At 44.0% G+C, this 24,130-nt stretch overlaps 2 protein-coding genes across 7 annotated transcripts in view; one reads left to right on the top strand and one right to left on the bottom strand.

Moving 5' to 3' along the window:
* The first annotated feature begins 636 nt into the window (after positions 1-636).
* On the top strand, positions 637-4,359 carry LOC106987474 (serum amyloid A protein-like). Its single transcript, XM_027073022.2, has 4 exons — positions 637-795; positions 1,504-1,595; positions 3,512-3,650; positions 4,055-4,359. The coding sequence occupies exons 2-4, from the start codon at positions 1,505-1,507 to the stop codon at positions 4,215-4,217; spliced, it is 393 nt and encodes a 130-aa protein (XP_026928823.1). The 5' UTR covers positions 637-795; position 1,504; the 3' UTR covers positions 4,218-4,359.
* Positions 2,465-24,130, bottom strand: part of HPS5 (HPS5 biogenesis of lysosomal organelles complex 2 subunit 2) — a 55,625-nt gene continuing 33,959 nt past the window's right edge. For all 6 annotated transcript variants that reach the window (XM_027073019.2, XM_027073020.2, XM_015085771.3 and 3 more), the window contains 3 exons: positions 24,001-24,107; positions 20,903-21,173; positions 2,465-19,766 (listed from right to left, as the gene is read on the bottom strand). In XM_027073019.2, coding sequence (XP_026928820.1) covers positions 19,706-19,766; positions 20,903-21,173; positions 24,001-24,107 — 439 coding nt within the window. In that variant the 3' untranslated portion in view covers positions 2,465-19,705. The remainder of the gene's footprint in view (positions 19,767-20,902; positions 21,174-24,000; positions 24,108-24,130) is intronic.

Raw genomic sequence — 24,130 nt, 5'->3', positions numbered from 1 at the left:
AGAGAGACAAGGAGAGAAGGAATCCCAAGTAGGGTCCATAGTGTCAGTGCAGAGCCCAATGCAGGGCTCAACAAACTCATGAGCCAGGAGATATGACCTGAGCAAAAGTCAGGAGTCAGATGCTTAACAGACACAGTCATCCAGATGCCCTTTTCCTGACCATTTTATTATGCGTCCTTCCCATGTGACACTGTATCACATTTCTACACCGCAGTTCCTCAGTTGTAACCTGCCATTAGGAGCTTCCATAGCAACTGATCAGGGTCAAGTCCACCCACTGGGTGCTGGAAGCTCCATTTTCCTGGTTGTCTGTCCTTCCTCTCCAACTCCTGCTCCCTGGGGTCCCAGCTTTATCTTGAGCCACCCCTGTAATGGAGCCCCTGCTGCTCCCCCATTTGCCTTTTGTTCTCTCATTCTTCAGGCAATGGATTCTCCTTTCTAACTTTGATTACCCTGCCCAGCATTTCTCAATACACTATTGTGTGGGAAGAAAACCTTTCTTACCAGGAGTGACACTGGAAACAGGCAGAAATTTCCAAGTTTGCTACACGCCTCAAAGCTGCCAGATTGCACAACCTTGGAAAGTAGACGGGCGTGAAGAAGGAGCCTGATGTTCTGGATGCTGTGTGCTGGCCAAAAGGAATTTCCCAAATCTCAGTGTTTTTGCTTCACACCTGCTTTCCCACCCACTCCCCTAGCAGAGTGTCAGTATATATAATGCCAGCCCCCCTCACAGGCAGGAGACACGGGCAGCTCAGCCTCCCCAGGAGCCTCGGCACGAAGGGACAGCCAAAGGTGAGGTGCTAGACTTGCCTACACTTTCCTTCTTTGCAGATTCTCTTACCCGAAGGCGTTCTTGGGCTGTGTCCTCACTCTCTGCTTCCTTCCTGAATCTACTCTCCTGGCAATTTGAATTCTCCAGATGTGAATACTTTCTGGGATTGGGATTTGGTCGTGTACTTTCTCTGTGGGAGTTCACGGATGGGTAGAGCAGGCGTTCTGCAAATATGTGTGCAATGTCCCACAATCCTCATTTTACAGATGGGTACAAGGTCACTAAATCCCCAAAGGCCTCTTTGGAAACTTTCCGGACAGCGGGTTTCAGGGCTCCTAGGGGACGACTGAAATGGCAAGTGGTTTATATTAGAAGCGCAGCGCGATCTCTCTTACTGGGATTCCTATGGGGCAAATGGCAACGGAGAACTGGACCCTCTGTTCTATGTATCGTGTGTCACCTGCGTATATATGTGTATACACATTGCCTATTTCTTTCTACCTACATTTATACACACATGTGTATACACACGGGTGTATACGTACACATATGTGTGTATTTATGCAGGTATGTGTATAGATAAATAGATATCGGTAACATCTAATACTAAGTAGATGTAGGTAATAGGTAAGATACAGGTGTGGGTCCACGTGCCTCCCCCCGAAAACCCCAAACCAAACCAAACCAAAAGTGTGTCGTCCTTGTGTGTTTCTGTGACTCCGCTGCAGGATGAAGCTTTTCGTGGGCATCCTGTTGTGCTCCCTGGTCCTGGGCGTCAGCAGCCAAAGATGGCTCACGTTCCTCAAGGAAGCTGGTCAAGGTAAGGACCAAAGGATGGCGGTCAGGGGAAGGCAGCAACTGGCCCCCCACCAGAATTGACCACAGTGGAGGCCACATCCCCACAGGGCAAAGGCCACAAGTGGGAAGAAAAGCAGCACGGTTTGCAAGATAGCAGTTTCCCAGGCTTTTTTGAACAATTGAACCACATCTGGCATTATAACTTTGTGTATATTTAAGGTGAATGCATGTTCATGACACATTTGTTTACTTAATAGGATTGGCATTGTGGCTCTAGAGAGCACCTCTATCACGTGACATAATTATCCTTTCCCTTTAGTAGTTGAGATAATTAAGTTCTAGACTGTAGCAAGTTTGCTAATTATGATACGGTATTGATTTGCCTTCATTTTACTGTGCGCTAGATGTCTAGAGCTTATTTTCTACTGGTGGTTTTTCCCCTTAAATGACATGTGTCCTATCCCTCCAGCCCTGGCCCTTCTGGCCAGCATTGCACTGTTCCACGGGGATCCCCAGGACGAAGGTCACAGAAGCTTTGGGTTTTAACTTGCAGCAGAGCAGAAGACATCTGGGGTCCAGGGCGCCTGCTCCCCACTCACAAGTGGGACTCCATTGCCACCTAGTGGGAAACCGGGGACAGCTCATTGCTGTGTCTCAGCCATGAAGTGGGTGCATCAAACTTGTGCTCTTAGTAACTACAACCAACAGTAGCTGAGCTCAGCCTGTCCCAGGCACTGTTCTAAGAGCTTTACATGTATGAATGAATCCTAAACAGTAGAAATAATAAACACATAAAATGAAGATAAGGCATTACATGGATACTACATAAACTACGATTACGCTCGACACTGGGTCTTTCTCTTTTGCCTACTACATTAATTCTTATAAATAAATGTTTATTTATTTTTGAGAGAGAGACAGAGTGTGAGCAGGGGAGGAGAACAGAAACAGAGGAGACACAGAATCCAAAGCAGGTTCCAGGCTCTGAGCTGTCAGCACAGAGCCCGATGCAGGGCTCAAACTCACGAACCGTGAGATCGTGACCTGAGCTGAAGTTGGACATTTAACTGACTGAGCCCCCCAGGCACCCCATACATTACTTTTTCAGGGTCTGCATTTTATGTAGCCTGCTCAGATTCCTTCAGTCTGTAACTGTCTGATCTTCCTCTTAGCTTAATCGCTTTACTGTTTTTGTCCCAGCCTTCCGAAGGCCCAGAGAAGTGATAGCATATTGAACACCTATAATCTTCTAGAAGTTATACGTGCATTTTTCTCAGTACATCTGCATAACCACCCTGTGGATGGCAATATACTCCTGCATTTACTGGGAGGACACTGACTTTAGAGCTGGGGGACCAGTTGTACTTTTTCTGCATCTGATGACCTGTTTTTGTAAATCTCTCTAGGGGAACTCCCCTTTACCACCTGCTGGTTGACTTCTGACAGTTGCCTGGGTGCCAAACATGCCCCAGACTTTCAGAAATACTCAGGACCAAGTCGTCTTCAAGCTGCTCACAGGGATGAATTTCTCCCCTTGACCTGGTTGGGAGCCCTCTGGGTCAGCAGCCTCCCTCTGACTTGCCTTTGTTCTCACGCCCCAGTCAGAGGGTTCCCTGCGTCTGTCCAGGTAGAGGTCATCGCAGGACAAAGCATCCCTTAAAGACCATCCCACCTCTTGTTCACACACATCCCACAGCCAAACATAAAGTAGCAACAGTACTCAGAATGGAATCAAGCAGAATAAAACTTGCACCAAGGGTGCTTCTCATAACATTCACCCAGGGAAGTGAAATGTAAAGGAATACTCATCCCAGCCAACATCCTCTCCAAGGATTTTGTCAAAGACTGAGATCTTAGAATCGGTGGGAGGAAAATGTCTTTTCCTCTATTTTGCCAAGACACGATCACCTTCATCTCATCATTTGCTTTCCTTTCCAGGGACTAAAGACATGTGGAGAGCCTACTCTGACATGAGAGAAGCCAATTACAAAGGTGCAGACAAATACTTCCACGCCCGGGGGAACTATGATGCCGCACAGAGGGGACCTGGGGGTGCTTGGGCGGCCAAAGTGATCAGGTAATATGGGCTCCTGGGGATGCAGGGCTGGGTGAGCTGAGCCTGGCTGCCTTGGACAGTCAGGAGGGGCCAAGCCCTGGAGAAGTCTCCTGTAGACACTGTGGCTCCTCCTTCTCTTGCCCACCCTCCCCTCTGCGCCCAGTGTTGGCGTGAGTGGCTGATGGAGTCAGAGCAAGGCCAGTGGCAATGGGTGATTCCCGACCCTCCCCCTATGGGTGCTGTTCACCCAGTAAGGGATGAGCCTAGGCTGAGATGCTCTGTTTCTGGGCCGGGGGGTCAGTGTTTTATTCCCTCTTTCCTTGGCTCCTGTCAGCAGCTCTCCCTTGCAAAGAAGAGAGATGGGGGAAGGGGCTATTCCTCATCAGCTCCCTAACTGATCTCCTACCTGCCTTCCTCCATTCCAGCAATGCCAGAGAGAATTCTCAGAGACTCACAGACTTTTTCAGACACGGAAGCAGCGGCCACGGAGCAGAGGACTCGAAGGCTGACCAGGCCGCCAATGAATGGGGCCGGAGCGGCAAAGACCCCAACCACTTTCGACCTGCTGGCCTGCCTAGCAAGTACTGAGCTTCCTCTTTGCTCAGCACTCAGGAGAGGGGCTGGGAGCCCTCTGAGGGCAGGGACGGGGAATCATTGAGTTCTCTGTCCACAGAGGCTGATGGAGGGCACCTGACAGGTGTCTAATAAATGCTTAAGAGATTGTTGAAAAGTGTGTTATTTATTCTTAGATGTAAGGACTGTTCGTTTGTTCGTTCCCAGGGGTGATGGACGGACACCCAGGTGCAGGCCGTGCCTGTGCCCGTGTGGTTGGTGTGGGGGAGACCATGTCAGTGTCACACAGAGGAGACGCCCTGCACCCACCCTTCCCAGATCAGATCTGCTGCCCTGTCCACTCCCCTCTGGTTGCCCTGGTGCTCTCTCTCCAGGTTCTTCCGTGTCCAGACCCTTCTCTCCTGCCAGTTGTGTCCTGTCTCCCTCTCTGTCCTCAGCTTCCAGTCCCCCTTGGTTTTTTTCCTCATGGTCTCTATCCCTGAGGACAGGGGACACAGGCATGGGAGGATGGGTTTGTGGAATCCTGCTCCAGCTACTGCCATCTTGATCTTGTGTTGGTTTCCCAGCAGAACCTTCAAATCCAGTTAAAACCAGTTCCTGTCCATGCCATCTGAGACCTGCATCCAAAGCAGTTTTTCTCCGCCATATCTCACGCCTTCCACAAAAGCTCCCAGGAACAAAATAGGTCAGCAAATTGGTGGCACAGTGACAACATCAACCTCTAGCAGGTTTTGTTGTCACCTCAGCGGAGGCTCTCTTGTCAACTTTGACAAGATTATAGACCTGGACTATCGCCACACACTTCCTAACAGACCTTAATCCCAGCCTTGTGAAGGCCCTTTCCTTAATTTATTCCTTCCTTCATTTTTACCGCTTTATAGCTCAACTCCTGTAACTATTTAATAATTCTTAATGTTAACCCTCCTTCTGGGCACCTGGCTGGCTCAGTTGGAAAAGCGTAATTCTTGATTTTGAAGTGTGAGTTTGAGCCATATTGGCTGTGGAGGTTACTTAATAATAAATAAAACTGTAATAAAAGTTTAATGTTTATTTTTGAGAAAGAGCGAGACAGAGAGTGTGAACAGAGGAAGGGCATAGAGAGAGGGAGACAGAGAACCCAAAGCAGGCTCCGTGTAGTCAGCGCAAAGCCTGACATGGGGTTTGAGCCCACAAACCATGAGATCGTGACCTGAAGTCGCATGCTCAACTGACCAAGCCACCCAGATGCCCCTTAAATAAATATTAAAACAAAACAAAACAAAACAAAACCCATAAACCTTCCTCTTGAAAATACTGCCTGGTTTCTGTTTGCTGACTGGCCCCTGACTGATAAGGGGTCTCCAATATACTGGAAGTTCTACATTGGAATCTCTCCTTTGATATCTCCTCTCATACCTCTCTCCACTTCCTATCCTTATCATGCTGAGGCCTCTCTGTGTCCCCACCTGTTCACTGCCCAGTCACTGTGTCCTCTTCTGCCTCTGCACCTTGTCCCTCAGTGGCCTCTTTCCATTAGGCTTTGGGACGTCTAATCCCAGGGGTTCCGGCAACTGATGTCTTGCCTTCCCAAACACCAACCCCTGTGCCCAGTGACAGTTTTAACCAGTCCCTTTGGTCCTACGTGAGGAATGGTTCTCATAGTAGTTTCTCTCATCTTTATTCCTACTGTCCTTGAACTCAGATCCAGATAAAACTTCTACTTTCTTGAAGAACCATTCCAGTAGCCCACTCACTCCATTCTGGGGCAGAGTTTGGGGCTCTCACAGAGCTTCATTCACACCTCCTGGCCTCTTTATCGCATTCCCTCTGCTTCTTCAATATGTCAGTTCCCCTAATAGATTTCAAGTCTCTCTAACATAAGTCATATCTGAACAGTAGTTTACAGTTCATAAAACATTTTCATTCTACTTTCTTTTTTTTAGTAAGATAATTACTTTTAAAAGTTTATTTTGGGAGAGCGTGCGTACAAGCAGGGGAGGGGCAAAGAGAGAGGGAGAGAGAGAAAATCCCAAGCAGGCTCTGCACTGTCAGCACAGAGCCCGATGTGGGCTTCAAACTCACGAACCGTGAAATCATGACCTGAGCCGAAATGAAGAGTCAGACGCTTGGCTGACTGAGCCACAGGCACCCCCTTTCTACTTTCTACATAACTTTTCTTTTGATGATGTCTAATGTTCTAGAAAGTCAGATTGTAGATAAACACTTACAACTTAATAAAAGCCTTCACTGAAGCGCACGCTGGTGACAATCCAAACTCTGCTGGGGTGTGGGAGGCTGGTGAATACTAATTAATAAGGTAGCTGCCATTTTCTTCGTTTGCAAATGCCAAACTGTGCTCTATTCTGTCCCTGCCTTATTTGACTTAAGCCACAGAAAGTCTTTGCAGTTCTCAGCTGGAGAACCAGGTTTAGAGGCACACAATTAGGACCTTGTGCAGTGTTGCCTACGTAAGAGTGCAGAGCCAGGATTGCAGGCTGGTGTGTCTGCCTCCAGAACCTGGGATGTGCTGTACAAGGCCAAGGGCTTCAGCGGGGCGAGGGGGGAGGCCTCTCTCTCCTTCCTGGATCTCAGCACCAGGTTTAAATGGGCAGGAGAGCACTTATAATCGGGAGATGCCTGACTCGTTTGAGGACAGGCACCACAGCTTGCTCATCATCGAATGTGCTACACCTCGCACGGTCCAGGCACTCACCAACCGTTTCCCCAATAAATTACCACATTGAAAACCCGGACTCAGCCCACCTCACTTTTCACTCTTGCACCTTCTCCTCTTCCTCCTCCTGGTCTGACTTGTTGAAAAAGCCACCCACCTACACTGTCTAATTCCTGCCTTCAGACTCACACTTGAACCTGCTCCAGCCTGGCCTCTGTACCCATTGCAAGTAGCTCTTGTCCACCACGGACTTTGGGGCGTGGCCCCGAACAAGTGACATATTCGTCCTCGTATCAAGAGGCCTCTGAGCAAAGTCCAGCACACCTGCCTTCTCCCACCTTCCTGAGAGATGTCAACTGTCTTCATTATATCACCCTCTTTGTCACACCCTCTTTGCCCACTGCTCTCCAGCATTGGTCTTCCCTCAGTTTCACCAAAAAGTCAAGCTCTAATTTGCCATAGGATGTTTGTATGTGATGTTCCCTCTGCCTAGAACACTCAATTCACCTGCTCTTCACGCGGCTGCTTCTTTCTCATCCTGTGTCTCTCGCGTGAAATCGCTCTTCACAGAGAGGCCTTCTCTGACTGCTCTGAGTCACCTACCATGCTATTCTCCCCTTCCTACCAGGCATCAATATCTAGGATGATTTTTCTTATTTTTTGCTTTACATTTTTCTGTCATTCTGTTTTGGTTTTGTTTGGTTTTCTTGGTCTGTCTTCCATCCTAGTTAACAATTTCTGTCTTATTTAACTTTAAATATCTAGCACTGAGCAAAGTATCTGGTAACATACTAGAACCTCAACACTTACTGAATAAATGAATGATTGAAATAATTTATTTTTTAACTAATTAGTAAAAAGGAGGGGATGGGGTAGGCTCATAGATGATGGGTTAACCTGAAAAGGAGTAAGGAGTGACTCATGGGAAAGGAAGGAAGGTAAAGAGAATGTAGTCAGGAGATACCTAACATTTCAGAGGGAGGAGAAGGAACCTGAGGGAGTCCAGTTGTACCTGCTATGGTTGTACATTATTGTCCCCAGGACTCATCACAAAGGGCAAAAAGCATGTCTATCTTGCTGTATGTCATCCTTGTATCCAGAGTACCCGCCACAGCTCCTGGCTCATAGTAGAGGCTCAGTAAACATTCACTGAGTGAATGAATGAAGCAGAAAGAAAAGTATTCTGCACAGGATGACAGATCTGGGAGTGGTGTCTGGGACTTGTAGAGGGTGGGGAGATTTGATACAGGTTTTGGTCTGCAGAATGTGGAAATGTTTCACTTAAAGATGAATACCCAAATCTATACCAAAATCTATACTAAAGTACCATCTAAGGTGGACATAATTTCACTTTGTCTTAGAAAAAATTAGTTTCCTGGCAATGTTTTGCAAGCTTTCTCATTAGACATGAAAATTACGATCCCCCCATCCACCTGCCTCCCCCCAACCCCGCCCTGGCCCAGTGATGGCTTTTCGATGTGTCAACTTGGCTAGGCTGAACTACAGTCCTCACAGTTCCCTTTGACTGTGAGTCCAGGTGGATGGGCTGTAAGAGCTATTCTGTCCAGAGTGAAAGGATGAAGGGAAATGGAGTCACTTTGTTGTATACACACATCTTCCCTCAGTTATTCAAACACTGATTTAGATGCTGCTGCGAGGTTTTTTTGCAGACATGATTAAAGTCCTTAATAAATTCTCTTTAATCAAATGAGGGGTTATCCTACGTGCAACTGGCTTCATCAGTTGGAAGGCCTTTAGAAAAAAGCTTAGGTAAGAAAGCCCAAAAGATTCCACCAAAAAAACTGCTAGAACTGATTCATGAATCCAGCAACATTGCAGGATATAAAATCAATGCACAGAAATCGGTTGCATTCTTATATACCAACAATGAAGCAACAGAAAGAGAAATCAAGGAATCGATCCCATTTACAATTGCACCAAAACCCATAAAATACCTAGGAATACATCTAACCAAACAGGTGAAAAATCTATACACTGAAAACTATAGAAAGCTTATGAAAGAAATTGAAGACACACACACACACAAAAGAAAAAGATTCCACGCTCTGGATAGGAAGAACAAATATCGTTAAAATGTCAATACTGCCCAAAGCAATCTACATTTTCAATGCAATCCCTATCAAAATAACACCAGCATTCTTCACAGAGCTAGAACAAACAATCCTAAAATTTGTATGGAACTAGAAAAGACCCCAAATAGCCAAAGTAATCTTGAAAAGGAAAACCAAAGCTGGAGGCATCACAATCCCAGACTTTAAGCTGTATTACAAAGCTGTAATCATCAAGACAGTATGGTACTGGCACAAGAACAGACAGTCAGATCAATGGAACAGAATAGAGAACCCAGAAATGGACCCATAAACATATGGCCAACTAATCTTTGACAAAGCAGGAAAGAATATCCAATGGAATAAAGACAGTCTCTTCAGCAAGTGGTGCTGGGAAAAGTGGACAGCGACATGCAGAAGAATGAACCTGGACCACTTTCTTACACCATACACAAAAATAAGCTCAAAATGGATGAAAGACCTCAATGTAAGACAGGAAACCATCAAAATCCTCAAGGAGAAAGCAGGCAAAAACCTCTTTGATCTTGGTCACAGCAACTTCTTACTCAACACGTCTCTGGAGACAAGGGAAACAAAAGCAAAAATGAACTACTGGGACCTCATCAAAATAAAAAGCTTCTGCACAGTGAAGGAAACAATCAGCAAAACTAAAAGGCAACTGAAGGAATGGGAGAAGATATTTGCAAATGACATATCAGAGAAAGGCTTAGTATCCAAAATCTATAAAGAATTTATCAAACTCAACACTCAAAAAAACAATCCAGTGAAGAAATGGGGAAAAGATATGCATAGACACTTCTCCAAAGAAGACATCCAGATGGCCAAGTGACACATGAAAAATGCTCTACATCACTCATCCTCAGGGAAATATAAATCAAAACCACAATGAGATACCACCTCACACCTATCAGAATGGCTAACATTATTAACAACTCAGGCAACAACAGATGTTGGCGAGGATGTGGAGAAAGAGGATCTCTTTTGCATTGTTGGTGGCAATGCAAGCTGGTGCAGCCACTCCGGAAAACAGTATGGAGGTTCCTCAAAAAATTAAAAATAGAACTACCCTACGACACAGCAATTGCACTACTAGATATTTATCCAAGGGATACAGGCGTGCTGTTTCGAAGGGACACATGCATCCCCATGTTTATAGCAGCACTGTCAACAATAGCCAAAGTATGGAAAGAGCCCAAATGTCCATCGATGGATGAATGGATAAAGAAGATGTGGTATATATACACAATGGAGTATTACTCGGCAATCAAAAAGAATGAAATCTTGCCATTTGCAACTACGTGGATGGAACTAGAGAGTATTATGCTAAGCGAAATTAGACAGTCAGAGAAAGACAAATATCATATGACTTCAGTCATATGAGGGCTCTAAGACACAGAACAGATGAACACAAGGGAAGGGAAGCAAAAATAATATAAAAACAGGGAGGGGAATAAAAACATAAGGGACTCTTAAATATGGAGAACAAACAGAGGGTTACTGGAGGGGTTGTGGGAGGGGGGATGGGCTAAATGGGTAAGGGGCATTAAGGAATATACCCCTGAAATCACTGTTGCACTATATGTTAACTAACTTGGATGAGAAGGAGAAGGAGGAGAAGGAGAAGGAGAAGGAGAAGGAGAAGGAGAAGGAGAAGGAGAAGGAGAAGGAGAAGGAGAAGGAGAAGAAGAAGAAGAAGAAGAAGAAGAAGAAGAAGAAGAAGAAGAAGAAGAAAAAGAAAAAGGCTTAGGTCTTCCCCAAACTGGTCTCCCAAGTAGTCGCCTACAATTGCTCTCCTTCCTTCTATATGGCACCATCCTGACTGCCTATCCTGACTGCTTAGCCTGCCCCTACAGCCGTGTAAGCCAGTTCTTGTAATAAGTCCACTAATATATACATATATATATCCTATTGGTTCCGGTCCTCTGGTTGAACTCTGACTCAGAATTTGGTACTATAAGTTGTTTACAGGAACAGGATCATAAAGACAGATTTAGATTTCTCACAAGGAATTTGCTTATGCAATGGTGAGGGCTGACTAAGTAGGTTCAAAGTCTATAAAGAAGACCTGTTTTCCATTCAACCAAGCAGGGAGGATCACAAATGGGCAGGAATTCCACAGGCATGGGCGCAAGCTGTCGTCCATAGGTGGACTCTTCCCACCCTTGGGTGGTTTCTCTCTTTGGATCTAAGTCTTTTAGACCACCAGAACCTCAAGTCACAAGGATGGAAAACAAAAATTTTGCTAGTAGGTCAGTAGGGGTATTAGTGAGAGAAATCACTATCCCTTCCTTGCCTTAATTCTTGGGCCCACAAATTGTGGCTATGGGAGAAACAGTAGCATATTGGACACTGATCTAAAGCACATACCACATCCTTGGTGAGGGTGGGGAGGGCATTGCCCTATCCCTGCAAGGTGTTGCTATCTACCTAGCACTGTAACTGTTTTCAAAAGGTTATTCCACTATTCTACCCAGCCGGCTACTTCAAGATCATGGGGAACATGGTTAAACCAGTGAGCTCCATAAGTATAGGCCCATTGTCATGTTTTATCTGTTGTAAAATGAGTTCCTTAATCAGAAGTAATACTGTGTAGGGGTGCATGGTTGGCTCTGTCGGTTGAGCATCTGACTCTTGACTTTGGCTCAGTTCATGATCTCGCAGCTCATGAGATCAAGTCCCAAGTCTGGCTCTGTGCTGACAGTGCAGAATGAACCTTGAAAACAAGGATGAACCTTGAAAACATTAGGCTAAATAAAATCCAGACACAAAAGGCTATTTATAATATGAATATATGTGTATGAAATGTCCAGAATTGACAAGTCCAGAGACAGAGAGATTAGTGGCTGCCATGGCCTGGAAGGAGTGGGGGAGAGGGAGTGACTGCTAAAGGGTATGAAGTTTCTTGCTGGGATGATGAAAATATCCTGGAATTGCACAGAAGTGATGGCTACACAACCTGGTGAATATACTAAGAAACCCCTCAATAGGATAAAGAGGGTGAATTTTATGGTATGTGAATTATATCTCAGTTAAAAACTATATGAGGAAAAAAATGTAAATAATAGATTAGGGCCCAGCGGGGAAAAGGAAAAGAACAGTCATCAAGTAATGTGTATCACACACATAAGATGGAATACTATGCAGTCTTCTCAGATAATATCCATGTTACAGAGGAGAGTTTTTTTTTTTTTAATTCTGTTTAATATTATCTTGGTAAGACAACAAAAGAATCTGTTGTTTATCTTATGCATAGGGAAATTTTCTAGAAAATACTATTATCATCTCATGAAAAAAGAAAGTAAGGGTGCCTGGGTGGCTCAGTCAGTTAAATGTTCAACTTCGGCTCAGGTCAGGATCTTGTGGTTTCTTGGTTTGAGCCCCACATTAGGCTCTCCACTGTCAGCGCAGAGCCCACTTGGGATCCTGTCTCCCTTTCTCTCTGCCCCTCCCCTGCTCGCGCATGCTGGCGCTTTTTTAATAAACAAAAAAAAAAAAAAAAAAAAGGAAAACTCTTGCTATGTTTAGTGTGAAATGTTAACTATATTTCAGTTAAAAAATAAAAACCAGGATTACTGGGATTGGCCAGAAGATTATTGAATAATAACACTAGTCATAATGGCTCATTTACTGAGCTTATTCTATTCCCACACTGTGCCACAACTCTACAGGTGTAGATTATTTCTCAGATGTGGACACTGGGGGACAGAGAGACTGAGTACCTTGCTCAAGATCACAGATCTAGTGAGTGGTAAAGCCAGGATTTGAATGCAGGCAGTCTGGCTTAAGGCTTTTCCCTTCACCCACACTACTTCCTTGAGCAGTACTAATAAGTAATAATAGTCCCTAGTTCTCTGATGGGGATTTACAGTTAATAGGTCAGTGAGATAAAAGCCTCCACTGCTGAGATAATTGTCTGGGGGAGAAATGGAAACATTTTTGGTCTAGGCAAGATCCAGCTAGGGTCTGTGGGCAGGTGAGCAGTGAGGGTACATATAGAGCCCCAGCTGTGTCACAACTTGGACTCTGTTTGGCATCTGGGGCACCATCTGATGGGCCCTGGGCCCGTGCGGTCTCTCACTCTTAAGTGAGTACGGATGTGCCATTCTCCCCGGTACCCCAGGCTGTAGTTGGAGGGCTGCCTGGAGGTGAGATTGAGGATCCTTCAGTGCTTTCTACACCAAGCCATGAGCTGAGCTGTACCTGCAGGTAGGGAAGTCAGGGGGCTTAGCTGTGGGAATCTGAGGACATCAGAGTAGGGGGAAGGTTAAGGAAGCAGGTCATGTCAGGGGAGAGACAATCCAACCAGCAATGATGGCTGGATGCCTGCTATTTCTTACCTAATGGATCCTTCACTTGAATAACAGACTAAGTCTACGTGATAAAGCCTCAAAGAATAGAAGAATCCCCTCACCTCCTGCCGTCCTCACCCCCACCACCTCCCCTAGGTTCTCTGGTACTTTACTTGGAAACAACTCCAGTGACCAGGAGTGAGAGACTGGGGTGTAGACCAAGGAGGGAGCATGGCCAACATAAGGATGCATAACGGAGCAGGCCATAATTAAGAGCCTTATACCCGGAGCTCAATCCCACTGCGACTTCTGAGGAATGTCATAAAAGATACCTGAGCACTATCCACCACGATTCAAAAAGAAAAGCACCTATCAACTGGCTTCCATCTCCAGTGGTTAAGTGTGACCCCTTGAATATTAACCTTTCTACATTCCATGGTTGTGCACATGCTCAGTGCCCTGTGGATTTCCCTAGTGTATGGAACAGAAGGCTGTGGAACAGACCCAAAGCAGGTTGCACCTGCATGAAATGGATCAATGCTCATAAACGATGGAATCATCATTGTAGAAGTGGCTGCAGGAAAAGGAGGGGGCCAGAGGATCTGAAGTAGTACGAAAGCCATATCTGATATACCAAAACCTTGTGCTTTTCTAAAGCTCATGGAAAAAACATACGCAGCAGGGTGCCTGGGTGAATGAGTCAGTAGAGTATCCAACTCTCTTTGATTTTGGCTCAGGTCATGATCCCAGGGTCATGGGATTGAACCCCACATCAAGACCTGTGCTGAGCATGGAGTCTGCTTAAGATTGCCTCTCTCTCTCTCTCTCTCTCTTTCTCTCTCTCTCTCTCCCTCTACCCCCCTCTCGCTTGTACTAATAAAAATTGAAAAAAAGGAAAGAAAAAAGAAAAGCACAGGCATCTCCAACATATGGACAGTAAATTCACTCATGAATGAAGGGATTGATTGGATCTTAGGTTGAGGATAAAAGAGAGAAGAGGGAAAGAAGCTGGTTAGCCAAGACAGGGAGACAGGCAGGGACACTAGGAAGGACAAAGAAATGTAAGCTACCACGGACTTGTGGAATGAACCAGCCGTGAGCCTGGTACTGCCACAAACCAGATGCCACCCCAGGGGGATGTGATCTGGAGCACAGTGCTCTTTGAGGGACTGAGTGCTACGGGGCTTGGTAGGGATATGGAGACATTCTTAGCAACGGGGTTGGATCTGCTACATTCCACCTCATATTTTGGTTAAGATAACTTACTTTTGTTTTCCTACAACAAAAGTAGTTTGTTAGAGGTTGGAGTAAAATTAAGGTGATACAATGACCATTATGGTTAGGGGATCCAAGGAATATACGAGCCACAAGGTCCCCACGGGAGACAGGTTTGAAGGACAAGGAGAAGCAAGTTTTTGTTGGTTAGGATTTGCCTCCAAACATCAAAACCGAATTCTGGTAAACCTGGGCCACACTGCCTCATCTTCTTCTCCTCTAACTTCAAACTCCAACTCCAGTCTCCAAGATTAAAAAGGCCATTCCAATCGGCACCCACCAACACTGGTGGAGGAACCAGAGAGCCTGAGCTTGTGTTTGACACATTTGGAGGCAAGTTTCCAGGCATACTTCAGAGAAGGCTCTTTCTCCAAAATTATTTAAGCCTAAACAAACTGAGAACGCAACAAGTTGTGAGACTGGCTCTACCTCACTTCCTCTAATTAGGGTAAGGCTAACTGACTATAACAAAAACACAGAAGCTTAAGGAATACAAAAATTCACGTTTCCCTTAATGTGGCAAGTAATCCAGCTGCCAGGGGCCTTGGATCCATACTGTCCTTCAGATTCCTTCTAGGCTGCTACCAGACTTCAGACTGAGCCTTGCTACTCAAAGGGTGATTCAAGGAAGCATCACCTGGGATCCCCTTAGAAATGCAAAATCTCAGGGGTGCCTGGGTGGCTCAGTCGGTTGAGCATCTGACTTCAGGTCAGGTCACGATCTGTGAGATCAGGTCTCACGGCCTGTGAATTCGAGCCCCACGTCGGACTCTGTGCTGACAGCTCGGAGCCTGGAGCCTGCTTCGGATTCTGTGTCTCCCTCTCTCTGCCCCTCCCCAACTCATGCTCTGTCTCTGTAAAAAATAAATAAACATTAAAAAAATTTTTTAAAAAATGCAAAATCTCAGGCCCCACCTCAGATCTACTGTGGCAGCCAGGGCCAGTTACTTAACGTAATGGGTCCCAATGCAAAATAAAAATGTGTTCAGAAATTATTAAAAATTCCAAGATGATGAAAGCAGGGCATTCAAGCAGGCCCAGGGCCCTGGCTAAGTATGGGGCTCTGCAGAACTACACAGGCTTCATGCTAAAAAGACAGGCGGTTTATTAGGAAAAGCTACAGGGGGATCAAGACCACTGACACGATGTCACTAAACCCAGGCTCTGACTACCGGTAACAGTGCCACATCACCAGCGGGAACCATCACCTTGAATATTCACACTGACTCAGAGTCGCCCAGCTGGAATAATGTATTACTTGGGCAAGATGGGAAAACATTCTCTGTTGAGGACACAGTGGTGCCAGGTAGTACTTCTCTGAGCCCTCTGGAAAGAATTATCAAGTGGAAATTTTCCCAGCCTTCTTCTGTGGTTTGTATCTGATCCATTAGACCAGGGCTGACTGGAAACTCCAGACTCCCCATCTCACACAGCAGCGTGTGTTGTAATTCTGTAGTGTTATTCAGGAAGTTTAGTGGTATGCAGGTTTCTTCTAAATGAAAGGGTAGGGAAAGCTCTGAACCCACTCTGAAGTTACTGTTTCCTGGCAGGAGGAGAGATTTCAGCCCCTTGTTCTGCCACAAAAATGGTTAAGATGGTAAGGTTTAAGTTACCTGTATGTTATCACATTTTAAAACAACCAAACTTGACATATAGAACTTGGAAGGCACAGAACCCTGGTGGGTTTCAGCAGGTGGGGACTGGAGCAAAGGACATGTCAAGGTTAAGCAGAGGCACAACCAGAGGTCCAAGTGCAGAGCGTATCCAAGAAACAGAGAACCCAGGATGAAGGACAAACTCTGGAGCCGAGAAACGGAGTTTGGAAACAAGTCACGGAGGGCCTTCAATGACAGGCTCAAGGATTTGGGTTTTATTTTGAAAGCAGAGGGGAGTCTGAAAGTTTCTGATTGGGAAGAGGCATGATTAAGGCTGTCTCGAGAGGACAAGGATTCTGACAGTGGATGTCTAATTAACTTCCCATGGGACCAAGACAGGGGTTCATCTATAAGCCAGGATAAATAACTCTGTATCTAAATCTAGGAATGATATGGGGGTGGGAGGTCAATTGAGGATTAAATTAGACCCTAGATGTACAGACTCCAGGTCTGGGCCAGGATCCCTGAAATCAGTTATCTTTCACGCACTTCTGTGGTGACTCTGACATATAGCAAGTTTGTCAATCACCTCACTTGGGTGATACCTAGGTGCTTACACTTTGAGGAGCTGAGACTGAGTGGCGGCAGTGGGGAAGGCAAGACTTTAGACGTGAAGAAAGAAAGGTCACTAAGACTGCTCCAAGCGTTCAGGCAAGCAAGGAGTAACGAGAATGTGGATGGGCAGCAACGGAGACTGGAGAAAAAAACGACCTCTGGAGAACACCACCAACACAGTATTGAGAGGATTTATCTGGTGACTGGAAGTGAGGGTTGAGGAGCGGGAGAGGCAAGGATGACTACAAGGTTTTGAGCCTTGGGCAGAACGGGGACAGATTTAACACATACAAGGAAATTACTAACTTCAATTTTGGTCTTCTCACTCTCTCAGATTCATACAAACCAGTTTACATGGGTCTGATCACTACAGGGTAAAAGCAGTAAAAGGATATTCCATACCTTTCAAATGACAGCTAATATTTATTACCCGTGCACTGGTCACAAGCACTACTGCCCTGCACTCCAGTCTCATGTGTCACTAACAGCTGGCTCTAACCTATGCGCCAGGCACTGTGTTCTGTGCTTCACATTTATGACCTCAGTTAATTCTCAAACTATCCTGAGTGACTGCTACTACTGTCCCCATAATATAGATGAGAAAACTGAAACTCAGAAAAACAAAGTAACTCTCCCAAGGTCACTTACAAAGACACACAGCAACATTCAAAGCTAGACAGTGTGCCTCAGAACCCAAGCTCCCAGCCACTATGCGAATCTGTGGCCCTGTTAAAACTGAGGCAACCATGAATCACTGTCCAGCCATCTTCAGGGAAGTCAAAGATACAAGCTGTATTTGAAAACACTGCCTAATAGCCAACTAGACTGATGAAATTTAAATGTTTAACTGAAGGGGACTTTTGTTGTTGTTGCTTGGTTTACTTTGGAAGATAAATTCAGATGATGCGATTATGTTTTTTAGTGCTATAAATTTCTCTGTACCCTTCTGGCAAATGAGGATTGCTGTAATATGCCCTAGAATAATCTGTTAGGAAATGACTGCACAACTGTGCCAGTTCAGGCTGTCTCCTGAGATTTCTTCTGTTCTCTTGTGGACAGTATGTCATTATGTAATGACAAAAGCTGAGAGACAGTGAAGGGAGGGTTCTTGCTCTTTACCTTAGTATAGACTCACATTCAACATAATCCAATACAGCCAAAATCCAGCTAACGCTAGTGGGAAGGTATGATATTGTGACTTATAGTAAGAAATATATATTTGGTCTTCCTCCCTTTTCTGGCACAGAGCTCCTAAAGCCCTTAGAATTTCCCAAGTGATGAGTGCCATAGAGGTGTCTTGTACTTTCAGTCTCATCCCCCAAGCCCCACCCCTGACCTCAGGAAGGGAAAGGGACTGGACATTGAGTTCAATAGCTAACAACAAATGATTTAATTAATCACGCCCCTGTAATGAAGGTATAAAAAAACGGCAGAGAACTTGATTCAGAGAGCTTCTAGATTGGGAACACATAAAGATTTGGAGAAGGTGGCGCTCAGAGCAGACATGGAAGCTCCTTATGCTTTTCCCCGTACCCTGCCCTACATGTGTCTTCTATCTGGCTGTTCCTAAATTACATCCTTTTATAAGAAGTTGGCAATCTAGTTAATAAAATGTTTCTTCTTGGTCAGAAGTATAGTTAACAACCTGGACTTGGAATTAGTGTCTAAGTGGAGGAGAGTTTTTTGGGACTGAGCCCTTTACCTGTGGGATCTGATGCTGCCTTTGGGTCAATAGTGTCAGAATTGGGTTGCATTGTAGGACACCCAACTGGTGTCAGGAAATTGTTTGGTAAGGGGAAACACCACACACACACACACACACACACACACACACACACACACACTCCACCCCCACCCCCACTGTAGACCACAATTGTTAGGTTTTCCAAGCTTCCCAAAACTCTAAGAAACTTTGTGAAGCCTCCTTTCTCTGATAATGTCTTCAACCCATCTGGTTACATGATATCTGAATATCATATGGAAGCATGACAGCAATTTCTGTCTATAGTTCTTTGGCTGTGTTCTGAATGAAAAAAAGGAGCGAATCATTCAAAGTATCCAACACTTTTCTTACTCCACGTTGAGCTTACTCCAACACCTTCCTGCAAATTGCTCACAATAAACCTCATGTCCGTATTCTATTCAAATAAAAACTTAACCAGATTTTACATGTATCATTAATGTAACATGCTATGCAAACATACAGGAGCTTGATGGAGGCATTCTAGTGCATGGCTTCAATGACACAAGTGCTCGCTGCAGTCTTTGTTAGTACTTAAGCTTTCCTTTATTATGGCTTTAAAAAAAATAATTTTTAAAGGTGCATGATTCCTTTGGACCACTGTTTAGGAAAGATTAGAGATAAAACATTTCTGGTAATAAATTAGTCATTTGTATATATGTTCAGATTAGAAAATGTCAAATATTGGAGAAAAATATATTTTAAATTAGCTCAATTTAAATATGGGGCCATTTCATGTAAATATCTAATCTGAATCTTCAGTGTTTCATGTATTTTATGTGTTAATTCCGTTATGCCCAGTCTTATGTCAATAAATTTCTCAACTATCCCAGGTAAGATATAAAAAAAATTCAACTCCTGCCAATGACTTTATCTGTCTTCATTATAAGCAGGATGAGAAACTTCTGTTCCTACATGAAGAGTCACAATAGGAAAATAATTCCGATTCACTAGCAAGGGGAAAATACTACTGTAATTCAGCTGTGAACTTTCACATTCTGACTCCAGGACACTTCGATTCAGCAAACAAGGACTGATTCCTTTCACAATTCAACCCTGGTTGACAAACACTGAGTTCACAGAGCCACAGATACAGAAGTTATGGACACTGACAAAAGTATTCCCAGGAAGGTGGCAGGGTTTTGAGGCGGTACCTTTCCTTCCACAGCAAATGTGTTCAGGAGGCTCAGGAGCATGACTCAGTTTTTCTCAAAATATTATGACATTGTGATGAATCTTCTTCCACTAGGCCTGCTGAGACCAGAGAAACCGATCACATTTTTCAAGCATGCTTTGTATCAAGGCTCTGAAATCCCAAAGAAAAGAAACAAGCACATTTAGTTTTCATTGTTCTATTTACAAAAAAAATTTTTTTGAACCCACAAAGAATTAAAGGATTCAAAAAGTTGACGGATTCTGTGCATCAAAAGACACAATCAACACAGTGAAAAGGCATCCTATCCAATAGGGGAAAATATCACAAATCATATATCTGATAAAGGGTTAATATCCAGAATATATAAAAAATTCATACAATAACAAAAAAAAAACGTGATTTAAAAACAGGCAAAAAGACTTGAATAGAAATGTCTCCAAAGACGATATACAACAGCCAACAAGCATATGAAAAGATGTTCAACATCATTAATCACTAAGAAAATGCAAATAAAAACCAAAATACTTCTCACCTCATGCCCATTAGGATGGTTACTATCAAAAAATAATAGTAATAACGTAACTACTGTTGGTGAAAATATGGAGAAAATGGAGCCCTTGTGCATCATTGGTGGGAATGTTAAATGGTGTAGCCCCTATGGAGAACAGTATGGCAGTGCCTAAAAAAAATTAAAACTAGAATCCCATATGATCTAGCAATTCCACTTCTGGGTATACACCCAAAAGAATTGAAAGCAGGGTCTCAAAGAGACTACTGTAGTCAAAATTATAGAGACAGAAAATAGATTGGTGGTTACAAGAAGCTGCATGGAGGGGGTCACGAGGAGTTGTTGTTTAATGGGTAAAGTTTAAGGTTTTCAAGATGATATGAACATAATTAACACTACTGAACCAAACTTAAAAATGGTTAAGATGGTGAATTTTATTTTATCTGTATTTTACCAAAATTAAAACAAAAGCAAAAAAAGCCCTGAGACAACTTGATATTTGGTACTAATAACTGTCTTCAAGAACTGAGTACACACCAGATTTGGGTATTCACATGAACTTACAGTGTCTTGGTCACAAGTATGAGACACAATAATTACTTTTAGCCTCTTCCCTCAATCACCTTAATCAGCAGAGGCGTCTCAGTCCCCTCATCTGTTAGTGAGGGGCTGGGACTGAATGATCTCTATAGCCCCACCCCCTTCTGAAAATCTCTGAGCTTCCACATTCCCCAAGCGCCTGTGGAGACGGCATGACAAGGGCATGACAGGTTATTACCTCTGTCTTTTCTCCGCAATCCTTAGGATATCGCAGGTTCTAGTAAACCTCTGTGACAGCTCAAGGGTCAAACCACATTCCTGTAGCAATGACCAGGCCTGATCTGGGCCCATGGCCTTAGCTAACATAAGTGCCACATTTTCCACATTGATGGGGGAAGGCCCATCACTGAAGTTCCCATTCTGTGACTTCTGGGGGGCTGGCTTTGTACTCTCGTTCTGTACGAGATGTAGGAGAAGCTTCCATTCCTCCACAGTCTCTGGGATCCAACCTACACAAACACACAGAAACACACAATTTTGGCTCTAATGGCTCTTAATGCTCTGCCTGCATATAGGAGACAGTCAGAACCATTGTGAAAACATTTAAAACCAAAACATAAGAACATAGTATCATCCTAACACAAAATTGTTTTCTGAACATTTGTTGAATAAGTAATTCATGATAAGGAGAGGTCACAACATTAGCTTCAAAATTCTTCATTTCGCTCACTTAGGACTCCTTGGGTACAGTCTAGGCTAGGCACATGATGTGCAGTGTGAGACCAACCAGACATGATGACCCCTACACTCTTCTGGAGCTCAGTCTAGTAAAGGAGGTAAACACAGACCTAAATCTATACTTATAAACTGGGCTAAGTGCATTAAAGGAAAAGGTCAGGGAACCATCAGAGAGAATGGCATGTTTAGGGGGAATCTGAGAAGGGCTCTGTGAGGACGGGATAGATGGGCAAATAGCTGAAAGACCGGGCAAGCTCAGAGATGCACATGCCTGTGCCTCACATATGGACAAGCGTGAGGTCGCAGGGTGTCGGGAATGGAGGGTGAAGGAGCCTGCATCTCTGACAAAGGAAACATGGAAGGCAACTTGACACAGAACAGAACTGGAATTCAAGGAATTCAAAGAATGGCCTACAGTGCACAAAGGCCTGGATTTTATTCTGATTTCCATGTAGCATGTTTCAAGGGAGCCACGTCATCCAACTTTTGTTTTTAAGAACACTTCCAGCTGCTCCAGGGAAAATGGATTAAAGGTGGGAGAGAATGGAAACCAGATGACTATTCTGAGGTGACATCTAGGCGAGTAGCTAGGACCAGGGAGCTGGTGGTGGAGCAAAAATACGTAGACAGATATGAGATACACATCCGGCAATAAAACTAACAAAGCCTTGAAGAGCAATTAATATGAGTTATGGGGAAAAGAGAAGTGTCAAGAAAAGACCCCCATTTAACACACCAAGGGTAAGAACAGCTATTATTTTATTAACAAAATGGGCAGAAAGGATTTTAAGTGGGATTTATTTTGTTTATGCTTATTGAATTTTCAGTTTTTATCAATAACCAACATTGTATCATGACTTTAAAAATGTAAACCACGTATATCTTAACTATTCTGTTAAGATATTAACTATTATGTTAAGATATCATCTTAACTATTATCTGTTAACTATATCATCTTAACTATTCTGTTATTTTTCAGAAGGATATGTATGTTTATAGTTTTAGTCCTGCAGAATCACCTGGCCCTCCTCTTTGTTTCTTTTTAAAAAAAATTTTTTTTAAGCTTTATTTATTTTTGAAAGAGAGAGAGAGAGAGCAAGTGAGCGTGAGTGGGGAGGAGCAGAGAGAGGGAGACACAGAATCTGAAGCAGGCTCCAGGCTCTGAGCTGTCAGCACAGAGCCCAATGCGGGGCTTGAACTCACGAACCGCGAGATCATGACCTCAGCCGAAGTCGGACGCCCAACCAACTGAGCCACCCAGCTGCCCCCCTCCTCTTCATTTCTGAAACAAAGATGATAATTATTTTTGCAATAGTTGGGACATCTGAAGCTAACTAACACTTGCCAGCGAACTGGCTTTTTTGCTCTGTTCTAACTTTCCCTCTCCCACACCAATAGAGCTGCAAAAGGCTATAGGTCACACTGCTGAATGAAGGACCCTGATGTCATGAAGTTGGCATCTTTGCACTGAGAGGAATAAAGCAACGTGAGAAAACAGACCAAGATGGACTCTCAGACCTCAGATATCAGTGTGTCAAAGCCCTGGCCTTCTGTCATTTTATCTGTGTTGGATTGATAAAAATTTAAAAACAATTTTTAAGCATTTAAATACTTGGGAAAGCTGGCTGCCACTCCACTTTAAGTTCATTTTAATGATACTGAACTGTTGGCTGTGTAAAAGGCAACATGGTGCAGAGAAAAGATTCTGAGCACAAACTTTAAAGACAGTCAGTGAGGGGCGCCTGGGTGGCTCAGTCAGTTAAGCATCCGACTTCGGCTCAGGTCGTGATCCCACAGTCCGTGAGTTCGAGCCCAGCATCGGGCTCTGTGCTGACAGCTCAGAGCCTGGAGCCTGCTTCCGATTCTGTGTCTCCCTGTCTCTCTGCCCCTCCCCCGTTCATGCTCTGTCTCTGTCTCAAAAATAAATAAACATTAAAAAAAAAAAAATTAAAGACAGTCAGTGAGACCTGGGTCTGAACACCTGCTCCACCAGTTGTATGGCTTTGGGGAAACTAACTGTCCTTCCCCCAGACCTCAATTATAACTTCTGTAAAATAGAAATAACAGTAAATATCCCAAAGGTTTGTTATTTAAACAGCAGATGGAAAAGTGTCTAGTGTAGTGACTAACACATAGTAGGCACTTGTTAATAGAAAAATTGCCTATAGTTTATTCTAATTATGATTTTATAATATACTAAGTGGTACTGATAAAAACCAAAACAAAACAATGGGCACCTGGGTGGCTCAGTTGCTTAGGCGTCCAACTCTTTATTTTGGCTCAGGTCACAGTCTCATGGGTCATGAGATCAAGCCCTGAGATGCGCTCTGCACTGAGAGTGCAGAGCCTGCTTGGGATTCTCTCTCTTTCTCTGCCCTCCCCAGCTCATGCTCTCTCTCTTAATAAATTAAATAAATAAAAAATAAGTAAATAAATAAATAAATAACAAAGCAAAACAAAACAAACCTCCACAAATTTGACAGCTAACCAGGATTACATACAGGATCACTGAAATGTTCAACCAAGTATCCTTATTGAAAATTCTGCAGTGGCTTCTAATATACTACAACCAAAAGTAACCAACTGGGACTTACATACCATTGTCCCCTTCCATCAGGCTCATATCGTTAAGACACACAATGTTGGTGAAGGCCTCTCTTCTTCTCTCCAGCTCCAAACAAAGAGTAAGATACCCAGGCCAGAAACTTTAAAGAAACAAAAATTGAAG

This window comes from Acinonyx jubatus, chromosome D1, assembly GCF_027475565.1.
Source record: "Acinonyx jubatus isolate Ajub_Pintada_27869175 chromosome D1, VMU_Ajub_asm_v1.0, whole genome shotgun sequence".
NCBI classification, from domain to species: Eukaryota; Metazoa; Chordata; class Mammalia; order Carnivora; family Felidae; genus Acinonyx; species Acinonyx jubatus.
The sequence above is the reverse complement of the archived record's forward strand: the minus strand, read 5'-3'. Positions and strand labels throughout refer to the sequence as shown.

Excerpts from the sequence above, each read along its gene's own strand:
- LOC106987474 (XM_027073022.2), top strand. The coding sequence starts at position 1,505 with ATGAAGCTTTTCGTGGGCATCCTGTTGTGCTCCCTGGTCCTGGGCGTC. Across the intron at positions 1,596-3,511 it reads CCTCAAGGAAGCTGGTCAAG|GGACTAAAGACATGTGGAGA; the intron begins GTAAGGACCAAA and ends TTTCCTTTCCAG. Across the intron at positions 3,651-4,054 it reads TGGGCGGCCAAAGTGATCAG|CAATGCCAGAGAGAATTCTC; the intron begins GTAATATGGGCT and ends CCTCCATTCCAG.